The 13429-nt window shown below is 35.7% G+C and overlaps 1 protein-coding gene across 1 annotated transcript in view; it reads left to right on the forward strand.

Annotated features, from left to right (window-relative positions):
* Window positions 1-13429, forward strand: part of MTHFD2L (methylenetetrahydrofolate dehydrogenase (NADP+ dependent) 2 like) — a 120887-nt gene that overhangs the window by 59424 nt on the left and 48034 nt on the right. The window contains exon 7 of the mRNA XM_081302963.1: window positions 2020-2112. Coding sequence (XP_081159089.1) covers window positions 2020-2112 — 93 coding nt within the window. The remainder of the gene's footprint in view (window positions 1-2019; window positions 2113-13429) is intronic.

Here is a 13429-nt window from a genome sequence, read left to right on the forward strand (position 1 = left end):
TCTCTAACTTTATTTCCATAATGTGTTGTTTAGTTGTAGAATACTTATCTTGTTGTTTTCTGAATTTATTTATCTGTCATTAGAAAGCAAATGAATATCTCCTGTGCCAATCCATTAAACATTAAATATGGACTTTTCAAATTCTGGATTTTTAGGATTTATAGTTTTTCCATGAGAATCAGAACTTATCTTCATTCAGCCTAATTTGATTTTTCTTTGCATCCATTGGAAATGGAGATTTATTTATTTATTTTTGTTACTGAGGATTGAATTTAGGGACACTTGACCACTAAGCCACATCCATAGCCCTATTTTGTATTTTATTTATAGATAGGCAGGGTCTCACTGAGTTGCTTAGTGCCTCGCCATTGCTGAGGCTGGCTTCAGTGATCTTCATGCCTCAGCCTCCAAAGCCGCTAGGATCATGGCCCTGTACCACCGTGCCTGGTGAAAGGTGCAATATTTTGGTTCATCCAAATCTCTTTATCTAATATTTATTTATTTATTTATTTATTTATTTTTTCCCAATTTTTTTTATTGGTTGTTCACAACATTACAAAGCTCTTGACATATCATATTTCATACATTAGATTGAAGTGGGTTATGAACTCCCAATTTTACCCCAAATGCAGATTGCAGAATCACGTCGGTTACACATCCACAATTTTACATAATGCCCTATTAGTAACTGTTGTATTCTGCTACCTTTCCTATCCCCTACTATCCTCCCTCCCCTTCCCTCACATCTTCTCTCTCTACCCCATCTACTGTAATTCATTTCTCTCCTTGCTTATTTTCCCATTCCCCTCACAACCTCTTATATGTAATTTTGTATAGCAATGAGGGTCTCCCTTCATTTCCATGCAATTTCCCTTTTCTCTCTCTTTCCCTCCCATCTCATGTCTCTGTTTAAAGTTAATCTTTTCTTCCTGCTCTTCCTCCCTACTCTGTTCATAGTTGCTCTCATTATATCAAAGAAGACATTTGGTATTTGTTTTTTAGGGATTGGCTAGCTTCACTAAGCATAATCTGCTCTAGTGCCATCCATTTCCCTGCAAATTTCATGATTTTGTCATTTTTTAGTGCTGTGTAATATTCCATGGTGTATAAATGCCACATTTTTTTAATCCCTTCATCTATTGAAGGGCATCTGGGTTGGTTCCACAGTCTAGCTATTGTGAATTGTGCTGCTATGAACATCGATGTGGCAGTATCTCTTTACCATGCTCTTTTAAGGTCTTCAGGGAATAGTCCGAGAAGGGCAATAGCAGGGTCAAATGGTGGTTCCATTCCCAGCTTTCCCAGGAATCTCCAAACTGCTTTCCAAATTGGCCGCACCAATTTGCAGTCCCACCAGCAATGTACAAGTGTACCCTTTTCTCCACATCCTCGCCAGCACTTGTTGTTGTTTGACTTCATAGTGGCTGCCAATCTTACTGGAGTGAGATGGTATCTTAGGGTGGTTTTGATTTGCATTTCTCTGACTGCTAGAGATGGTGAGCATTTTTTCATGTACTTGTTGATTGATTGTATGTCCTCCTCTGAGAAGTGTCTGTTCAGGTCCTTGGCATCTGATAGAAGAAAAAGTTGGTTCCGATCTACATATTGTGGGGTCGGGCTCCAAATTCCTTAATAGGACACCCATAGCACAAGAGTTAATAACAAGAATCAACAAATGGGACTTTCTTAAACTGAAAAGTTTTTTCTCAGCAAGAGAAACAATAAGAGAGGTAAATAGGGAGCCTACATCCTGGGAACAAATTTTTATTCCTCACACTTCAGATAGAGCCCTAATATCCAGAGTATACAAAGAACTCAAAAAATTAGACAATGAGATAACAAATAACCCAATCAACAAATGGGCCAAGGTCTTTATCTAACTTTTTCTCTCACGGGATTTAGACATGTCAAAACGATATTTTCTATTCTTAGATAACATCCAAAATTCCTCTAGATTTAGAGCTTTCATAAAATTTGGAAAAGCACAATAATCATTGATGAAAACTCTCTGTATTGCAGGTGATGCAACTGTCACCATAGCTCACAGATACACTCCCAGAGAACAACTGAAGATCCACACTCAGCTGGCAGATATTATCATAGTAGCTGCGGGTAAGTCTCTAGTGACTTATTTGGTAGAATGTCATCAGCAGAGTAATTCCTGCTCTAATTGCAGCACATAGCCAATCCCCAAAAAACAAATGCCGAATGTTTTCTCTGATATAAGGAGGCTGATTCATAGTGGGGTAGGGAGCAGGAGCATGGGAGGAATAGACAAACTCTAGATAGGGCAGAGGGGTGGGAGGATAAGGGAGGAGGGAGGGTGTTAGCAAGGATGGTGGAATGTGATAGACATCATTAGCCAAAGTATGTATGTGAAGACACAAATTGGTGTGAACATACTTTATATAGAACCAGAGATATGAAAAATTGTTCTCCATATGTGTAATGCATTCTGCTACCATTTATTTTTTAAAAAATCAATTATAAATTAAAATAAAATAGAATGAGGCTTCAAAAAATAAGCAATAATGACAATAAAAACAAAAACAAAAGAACAAAATCAGTGAAGATCAGTAATGTATTGTGGCTGAGGGGAAAAGTAAAAGAAAACTGTACTTTCAAGTTTGTCAATGAAAATAGAAGGTCCAGGTAAGAAGAAAAGATAGACAACCACTATACTGCAATGGCCATATACACACTTAAGAACTCTTTTGCCATCTAAGACTTTAAAGGGGAAGTTGATGGACTAGACCATGTTCAAAACATCTGGATGTTGTTTCCACAAAGAATGGCCTAGGAAACTTGGTCCAATGAACTGTGAATGTTTGATCTGGAAGAAAGAAAATATGACTTAGATACAGAGTTTTTGTTTTTTAAATATATAGGATAAAAAGACCCAAACACAAACCTTAATTATAATAAGAGCTGCTTTAAGTTGCCATTCTTGATATAGTGAATTTCCTCTCATTCCCTTGATCAGGTAGACAAATAATATAAATATTATATCAGAGAATTATTCGCTAGTGTTTTTTAAATAAACTTTTGTCCCATTTTGAATGTAAAGAGTATTCTATCCCTTTTTAAACATTAAATTTTAATAGATTAAATACCATAGCTAAAATCACACATGAATAGCTGTAATTATTATGAACATATGTTCTCTGGGAGAGGTATTACATTCACTCTTTACTCTTTACCTATGAAGGGACCATTGTCAAGAATGTCCATGTATTGTGTGTGGGGTTGTGCTAAGAATTTTAATGTTTTTTCAAATTCTAAGATTCTGTTATTTTATATTTGTGTATAAAATTTATGAAATATAATGTGTTTATGTATATTTCTTTATCACAAAAATGTTTAAATTTTTGTTATTCTACAGGGTAAATTAGCAAGAAAGATACTTTGAAATTTAGAAAGGACTATAGTATATAGGTCTTATGTGTGACTAAGTCAACTATAACTCTTTAGAGATATTGTATTTTTCTAATTTTATTAAACATAAATACTTTTGAATAGCAAAGGGAGCGTTAAATTCATTCATTCATTCAATAAACAATGAACACTTGCTATGAAGTAGTTTTTATAAATTGTAGAGATGCAGAAATGTATACAAATGACAAAATCCCAGCCCTTGCAGAGCTTTTATGTTAGTGTGAGAGCAAATAAACAAACAATACAATATAATATCAGGTAGTGAGAAGTACAATAACAAATTGAGTGGATTTTTGCTTTAGACAAGGCTGAGTAAAGGAGAATTGATTCCTGAGAGGCAAGCATAGAAACAGAAAAGTTATTGCAATTTTACTTAATGGATCTAGAAATTTCCCTAATATGTTTTATATTTGAATATACCGAATGATTATACTCTCATTCTATCTTTACCCTTGCCATGTAGTATTTCTGTATTGAAGATGATAGTTATAATTTTTGCTTCAGCCAAGGCTTGAAGGATTGCTTTAATGGGGTACCATTTTAGGTTGATTAATTAGTGAAGATCTTTCTTAGGAGGTGATCTTTTGAATAGAGCCCTTGTCCTGGCCTTTCTCCATTTGCCTATCTGATCCAATTTTTCCCTTTCCCTACTTTGGCCCCAGGAGGCTGACTAATGAGGACTAATGTGTTTCTCAGCCACTGGCTCCTGGCAAGGCTTGGAACCTTTCAGAGATTCAAGGGAGGAGAAAAAGATCAGGCCAGGAAATGTTTCTCTCTTGTATTTCTACCTGCTTTCTAACACTCCCCCCATGTCCTGCTGGGGAACCTCTGGAAGGGGTTGTGGCTCTCAGTGGGCTGCAATAAATCAGTTCCTTCCACCTGCCCTTTCAGGCTTAGGGATGGTAAAGGCTTCCTCCTGTTTCTAATGTACAAGTGCCTTGACAGCTCATTTTTCTCTTAATCCTGAACATACCCCCTGTAAAATTCCTTTAGTAATTTCTCTCCATATAATGGTCTAAGGAGTAATCCATGTCCTGCAGGGACACTGACTGATGCAGATTTATATGAGATGAAGAAATAAATCAAAGAAACATCTGGGGAAGAACACATACAAGAGTCTTTAAAGAGTAGCATGCTTAGCATGTTCCAGAACACAGATATTTGAAAGTTGCTCACATTATTCTGATTTTTATTAAGCTAGTAAGTTATGAGAGAGACTCATAGGAAATGCTCTTAGGAAAGTAGCCAAGGTTTGTTCATGTGGGACCTTGAGGGCCAAAGTGAAGACTTTGATAGAAGCCAAGAGTGACAGAGAGTAGGAGATGAACAACTTGTGTTTTTAAAGGTCACCTAGGCTATGTAAAGGAGAATTGATTCCTGAGAGGCAAGCATAGAAACAGAAAAGTTATTGCAATTTTATTTAATGGATCTAGAAATTTCCCTAATATGTTTTTTATTTGAACATACCAAATGATTATACTCTTCTTCTGTCTTTACCCTTGCCATGTAATATTTCTGCATTGAAGATGATAGTTATAATTTTTGCTTTAGCGAAGGCTTGAAGGAGAGCTTTAATTACTTTGCTGCTGATCAGATACTGTTAATTTCTAGACTTTAAATTTGAATTGATGATTATTTACAAACTATGAAGGGGGAGTAAAAGTTCTGGAATGAATTAAGTTTGATGAAGAGAATAAATGTTTAAATTAGTTTCAACTGAATTTAATTTATTTTCGTATTCTTAAGTATGTCTTTTTCTGGAACCCAAAGGGAGGGAAGAATTGAGCTTGCCAAATGAACAAAAAGAGCCAGAAGGATTAGGGGCCCCTGGGTATAACCAGGTTGAGGTTCTCTGCTTTGACCAGCCTACTGTAGGTCTTCTCTTACCACCAGAGGGCTCTAGTACAGTGAGGAGCTGTTTTGAATGTAGCTGGGTTGGCCACACCACAGCCTGCCTGATCCTGGCCAGAAGATATTTTGAGGAAAGACAGTGGAATCAAGGCCTGTTCTTAGCCTTGTTTTCCACCTTTAATGCCTCTCACCAGATGCAAAGATGTGCTGAATGTTGGAGTACAGCTCTGTAAGCAGCCTTGCAATAATCCTGAAGAAAAAAGGTTTGGTTAATGAGAAATTTTAGGACAGAAAATTATTAGAAATAACTAAAGATCACTAGATTTCCACTTCATTAATAATCATCTTGAGAATTTAAGAATAAAACATATAGGAATTAGTAAATTAAAGTGAAATTACAGAGAAAACATGAATTTGTGTGAAAAACAGACTCCACATAACCAGACAATAGGAATAAAGTATCACCAAAATGACCACGTCATGCTTATGTGTGGGAAATGAACAAATACAATTAGCAGCAGGTATTAAAGAGGGAGATAGTGATCTAATGGCAGAGGTAGCTGGAACAGGGAGGGCTGGACCACTGTCATAACTGGAATGTCAGCATATATGGAAGCAGTCCCATCTAGGAGAAGTCAGGAAGAGTAGAAGGAGGAGGAGTGCATGATGTGTCAAAAAGATTGATAATGTTTGAGAGATGATGGTGAAGAATGTGGTGATGAAATCTTGAATTAGGCTTGGAGAAGAACAAAGTAAAAGAAGAAATCATAGCAAGAAGATCCTGAGGCATGAATAATATTAGCTTATATTAATATTAATCTCACTCGTCCAGTCTCTCATATATATATATATAATACTGAGGATTGAACCCACGAATGTCTACCACTTTTTTTTTTAATTTTGAGAAAGGGTCTTGCTAAATTGCTAAGGATCTCACTAAATTGCTGAGGTTGTCCTTGATCTTGTGATCCTCCTGCCTCAGCCTTCTGAGTCACTGGGATTGGAGGTGTGCACCACAGTGCAGGCTCGAATCTTATATTTTTAACTATGTATCACTTACTTCTTAAACATCCACCCACAAATAAATATTTAGTCTAAGGTAGAAGCTCAGTTCTAAAATAGATATTTAGACTAAAGTAGAAGCTACCAAGGTATGCATAAAATTAGTTTCTACAGTACTTTAATGAACCATAGAGATAGCACTTAGTATCAGTTTATAGTTGTCTGCCATCTTCACTAGAATATAGCAGAATATTTTTTAGGTTAGTAGGTAATACTTAGAATGATATCTGACACATAGTGGCTGCCCAATTAATGCATGCTACATTTGTTTTGAGATTGTAACTGGAATAAAGACTTCTTCAGTTGATATAAACTTAGTTGATATGTTTTTAAGATCACAGTTTTTTTTAAAAAAAATGGAACCATTATTCTAGTTATTTGTTGATCTATACAGTATAGCATTATTTTCAGGAACTACTAAACATTCCTAGTTTGTCATTATAAAATAGTTAATAAAATCATAAAAGTACAATATTTGTTCATAAAAGAGTAGTCAGAGCATCAAGTGCATGACTGACTTTATGCTAAGAATAAGGGTGAAGAAAGAGTAAAGACTATTACAGACAGTTAACCACATGGCTGAATGAAAACTAGTAGCTGGGGGAGGGCCATATGAGCTTAGTATGAAGCTAACCATAAGAAGGGAAGGCTAGCTAGAGCAGGGCATCAATTCTAAGATTGCGCTAGAAGATCCTGGGCTATCTTATATCTCATGCTTCAAGGGAACTTGGGAATATCCCAAGTTTGTAAAAGTTCTTACAATGTATGTACATTATCCAGGCAGGAGAAGCAAATTTTTTCAGATATTGTCCAAAGGACCTCCATGCATTTGAGTCAATTCTCTGGAACTAACTTCATTCAGGAGATGATCTGCTGAGTCAGTGCCACTTGCATGTTAACTTCTAGACGTGGAGTGGCATGGTCATGAAAGCTGGCATTTTGTCCACTAAGCTATCCCCTCCAGCATGATGAATGAACTTCCACAGTTGTAACTCCAGCGTCTCCATTGCAACACTTTTAATGACAGACACTGTAATATAAAACAAGGTAAATGGGCAATTCAGTGGAGTAATTTGGAATATTCATACTTACTAGTAAAAAAATGCAAAGTGACCAGCTAGCTTCCTTTCACCTATTTTCCCACTGTATCATCAAGTATTGAATACACACCCATTAAACATCATCCTAGATTTTTGAAAGAATTTTCCTCTTGTGGATTTACTCCTCCTTGGAGAAGGATTAGTAATGTTCAGAATTCCAGGACACTGAGGGATGCTGAGGGGTGGGGCATGGAAATAGTCTGCTTCGCCCTCTGGAGCTCATGCAACCCAGGAGCGGAACTTGCTCATTTACAGCCCCGGGTACTTTCTGAGTGGATGCCAGCACATTTCATGGCTTTACTAATACTATTGTTCTTCCCATATCCTGTTGCTCATTCTCCAGCTTGTCCCCTTTAGCAAACTCTGCTTCTCCAGTTCCTTCTTTCCTAAAGTTGTCACTTATCTCAACTCTGTCAATTATTTTTAATGGTATAGAGTAGCAGCAATGCACAGGCCACACTAAGGTAAGAATTCCAGGATTTAAGTTGTAACTCTACCACTGATGAATTTAGTAACCTTGGTCAAGTTATCTCATCTCTCTGAACCTCAAACTTCATTGATATGGTGTGAAGAATAATAAACTTTCACACAGTGTTGTTAAACTAGCCAGTTCACGTAAAGCATGAAGCTCAGTACCTTGCACATTGTAAATTGTCATTAAATTGTATGTGCTAATAAGTTATATGCCAGTCCTTCTTATGTTATTGGATATGAACATTTAAATAATAATTTAGAAATATTAAATTAACTGACTTTTAAGCTAAAACTCAACTAAAGGGATGGATATACTTTTTTGATACTTTTGATATAAACATTGAATCAGAGTTGAGAGGATATCATACATATAAATAAATTAAACATAAGAGACCACCTTTATGAAAACTTTATTTTTACCTAAGATTTCTTATTTTACAGAATGACATTAGTCTTTGTTTATAGCTGTGTATTTGGTTGTTCCTTGGATGAACTCCTTATTGCCTCTCCCTCTTTTGGAGCAACCTGACTTTGTGGGGCAATTGAGGAGGTGGACACACTTAGGAAAGTGTTTTTTTCTTTCTGACTCCGACCTTTGCTCCTAGCCTCCCAGTCTCTATCTCTTGCTTCTACCTCAGCCCATTCCAGCTCCCGCACTTCATGATGAGAGCTTATTATGAACTAGGCAAAACATTTCTGATCCACAAGTTTTGTTAATGTATGAGAGGGCAGCTTGACTCTTAATTTTCCCCCCTTAATGTCAGTAATATATCCTTCCTGCCAAAACTTATAAAACATGGGCAATAGAGAGAGGGAGAAAAACTCCAAATCTGAACAAAGGTGAGCTGAGGTTAACAATGTGATGTTTGGCTTTCCACTATTTTATATTTTCATATAAACTCAAATATCTAAACATGTCTTTTACCCTGAACATACTACTTGCATTTGTAGCTCTTCAGTGTGTACATGTTTCTTCATAAAACGTTTTCTTCTTAAATATGATTTATAATGAGTCAAGAGTATCCCATGCTATGGATATAATATTATTTATTCACTCAGTTCTTGATTATTGGATATTTAGATGGTTTCCTGATTTTTACTATAATGAGTAATTCAGTAAACAACTATGAACATAATTGTAAATTCCTAAGGGATTTGCACAAGGGATGATTTTATCCTATTAATCTTAAGTTTTTTATTTGCTTAGTAATTGTTCCTTATATTCTCAAAATCAAGATTAACACTGAAACCTGTGTATAACAAAGGCTACATATGTGTATATAATACTATGTCATACTTTATGTCTCATGTATGTATTATTAAGCAACTTTAACAAAGGAGATAAGTGTGAAGGAGATAAGTGTGTGTCACTTGTAATCCATTCTTTAGGTCTATTACAGATCAGTACATTAAGCTCTAAGGACACAAGAGAAGGTGGCAGTCTGTGTATAAAGAGAAGGATCCTTGAACATGAGGGTGTTGTAGTAGAAGAAGCACAGTCTTTTAAGTAAGGAAGATTTGGTTTCAATTTTCTTTTGCTTTTTTCCTTTCCGTTTTTTTTTTTTATATGCAAACACTCTACTGTGGATGACACCTCCAATCCCCTTTCAATTTCAATTTGAACATTAAAAATAATATACAACACTCTGGGCTTCATTTTCAATTATTATAAAATGAAGGCAATAATCCCAGTGTTACAGACTTCAATAAGAATTAAATGCCTACTATGTAATGGCTTCCAAGTGAATGTACTTTTTCTTCCCTTCGGTTTGCTGTTGTCAGGACTGTATCTATGCCTAAAATTAAATTATGCTTTAATGAAAATATATGAAATTCTATTATCTTTTTTTGTGTGTGTGGTGCTGGGGATTGAACCCAGGGCCTTGTGCATGCAAGGCAAGCACTCTACCAACTGAGCTATATCCCCAGCCCGAAATTCTATTATCTTGTACAAAAATACATATTTTCTTCTTAATTGCCTAAAAACTTTTTATTTTTTTCTCAATTTGTGCTAATTGCAGGACTTTGGAAAAGGGGGTCAAAATCTCATCTCTGAGTGTTTTCGTTCTGTGGTCTCTGTACATGGTGAGAATAGGTAGATTTTTTTTTTTTAGTTTTTTCTCTCTAAACATATTTACACTTCTGGTTTTTCATGACTAAAATAAGCACTAGTAGCAATATTGAAAAGAAATTCTACTGTAAAGAATAATTAGATCTTGGTCAGGTGTGGTTATGTATGCCTGTAATCCCGGTGGCTTTGGAGGCTAAGGCAGGAGGATCGAGAGTTCAAAGCCAGCCTCAGCAACTTAGTGAGGCCCTAAGCAACTCAGTGAGATCCTGTCTCTAAATAAAATACAAAATGGGGTTAGGAATGTGGCTCTGTTTTTGAGTACCCATGAGTTCAATTATCAGTACTACTACTACTACTACTAATTATAATAATAATAATAAGAAGAAGAAGAAGAATAATTAGATCAAGGATTTTTCATTATATAGAAATATAAATTTACTTAAAAATATATTGCAAATAGCTGAATGCTATGTTGCTTAAATATAATTTCTCTTGACTAAATATGTGTATCTCATGGGGTAGTGGGTGAGGTCCCTTTCAAGATGTCTCTAGCCCTTGCCATTGTCACTTTGTATGTTTTTATGGCTATACCTCTAACAAATTTGTATTATGAAATGTTTAAAATATGTGTAAAAGCAAAGAATGTTAGCACCTATATAATCACCACCTAGATTTGTGAGATCTGAATATTTTATGCATACTTTCAATCTCTACATGCTGTATATTCTTACAACTTGCTTTGTTTTGATAAATATTATGATTTGGAGGTCTCCCCATGCTAACCACATATGTCACTAGTTGTATAATACTCAACTGACTACCCATTTTCTGTTAATGGGAATATATTTATTTCCAATTTATTGCTATTATAACTACTGCTATAGTGTAAGTCTGTACATGTCTCTTTGGGCTCATTCACTTATTCAACATATATTAATTTTGCCACTAATATATATTAGGCCCTATATCAGGTGTTAGAAAAAAACAAAGATATATAAAGTTTAGTTCCAGAGCTTAAGAATCCCATAAATTAGCAGAGGAGAAAGATGTATAAACAAATTAGATTAAGTATTTATTATTTTTAATTTTTATACTTTTTTCTCTTATTTATTTATTGTTTCTTTTTAGTCTCACATGACAGTAGAATCCATTTTGATATAATTATTCAAGTTTGGAATATATCTTATTCTAGTTAGGACCCCATTCTTGTGGATGTACATGATGGTGGGGATCCATTGTGATGTTTTTGTACATGTATATAGGAAAAGTATGTCAGATTCATTCCACTGTCTTTCCTTTTCCTATCCCCCTCCCATTTATTCTTCATTGTCTAATCTACTGAACTTCTATATACCCCCCTTTATCATGAGTTATCTTTTACATATCTGATAAAACATTTGACCTTTCATTCTGGAACTGGTCATTTCACTTAGGATGATAGTCTCCAGACCCATCCACTTGCTGGCAAATATCATAAAGCCATTCTTCTTTATGGCAGAGTAATACTCCATTGTCCAAATGTGTTCTATATACCACATTTTATTTTTCCATATTTATTTGTATAGCATTTATACTGTTTATAAATAATAATTTGCCAATAAAATATTGTGTGTGTGTATGTGCAGACCTGTGTGTGTCCATTGAGAGAAAAACAAAGAGAGTATAACCAGAGAAAGGGTGATGGTTAGATTCCATTGACTGTAAATATTATGATTAAGCTAAGTCCATCTCATAGAATGAACAGAAATTCAATAAATAGAATAAAAGAGAACGAGATGTCTGATAGCTTAGGCCTATGAATATATCAAAAAATATTAACTGTGCCTGTGTATGAGTGATGAAAGATGAAGCTGAACATTTAAGAGGGCTCCAAACAGCATTATAATTAACAGATTTGGATTTTATCTGTAGGTCATAGGCAACCTGTACATAGTTGTAAGCACTAAAATAACATGATTAAGTTAAGTTTTAAAGAGGCCTCTGGGCAGGTATGAAACTGGAAGTAATGTCAACGTGGCTCTGATCTAAAACAAGAGTATGTGGAAGTGAGGAGAAACAAGAAGCAGTCTACAAAGATATACTGGCTTCAGAGTGTTACCATTAACAAGGAACCACATAGAAAAGAAGCAAGGTTTTCTAGAAGTCAAGATGAGTGGGTGGAAGGAGATGATGAGTAAACTTGGAATTGTTCAATTTGAGACCCTTGTGGTATATTCAGATGGAAAGTCCAGTAGAGGGTTGAGATATATGGATTTGGGCATGAGAGAGAGCCCAAATGGATTTAGAAGTTATTAGCATCCAGTGGACCTGGAGGCATGGATAAAACAATTTAGAATAAGTTTGACTTAGCAGGATCATAATGCTCAATAACAATGGCAATTACTATTGGCTTTGAAGATGTCAGATGAAAGGACACAGGGCTATTTTAGTCCTTTTTTCTAGGACCCAGGGCTATTTTGGTCCTTTTTTCTATACCAGTAACTGGCCCATAAACCAGTCAATGCTTTTTAAAATGCATAGATGAAATCATATCTATGATATTCTTTCATTGAAGGAGAGCTACAGGCTTTATTTTGTCATCAATAAAGACATTTTACTGAAGTGCCCAAAATCCCAATGATTATATGATACACCCGAAACCATCTTCATCTTTCCCTTTGCTAGATTAGTGCTGAACACTACTATATAACCTCAAATTAATCTCAAATTGTGCACAATTTGAGATTAATTTGAGGTTATATAGTAGTGTCTTCTGCTACATTATCTCTTCACTCTTCAACTTACAGTAAAGCATGCACATCAATTTCAGCTTTTATGGCTACTTGGAATACAGGCTGTACTCTTTCTCATATGAGTAACAACAGAATGCCCGTGTATAAGGTTTATATGCTAGGCACTGTTCCACCAGCCCTATGGGTTTCAAATTCTCTCTGTGACTCATAACCTAATTGACTTCTCTAAGATCACCCACCAAAACCAGTGCAAGATTTCATGCAGTATTCTAGCCAAAACATGGCACAGGCTCCAACGAGAGTCCAAGTCTCTTGAAGGCAAGGTGTCTCCTGCTGCCTCTGAGGCTTTCAGCATGCAGACTCTCCCCAAGAGGCAGCAAGCAATACACTTCCCCTCTGTCCATATGATTAACTTCTGTTAGGGAGGCATAGGGCAAAACAAAGCTCCCATTAAAGCCTATACCAGCGACTGGCCCTAAGCCAGTTAATGCTTTTTAAAATGCATAGATGAAAGGATTTTAAAACCTTGGGAAAGCACACTTTCACCCTCTGCCAACCAAATTTTTCTATGGTCTTACCTTTTTCCAGTTATTTTCCCATTGTTCCTAGAGAACAGTTCTTTGGGGTCTTAGACAAAGATCTAAGAACATAGTCTTTAGAGAGGTCTTGCCTGCTTCCAGTTGCCATGGGCATGGAGTCCTTTA

This window comes from Spermophilus citellus (genome assembly GCF_964194105.1).
Source record: "Spermophilus citellus genome assembly, chromosome: 8".
Lineage (NCBI taxonomy): Eukaryota > Metazoa > Chordata > Mammalia > Rodentia > Sciuridae > Spermophilus > Spermophilus citellus.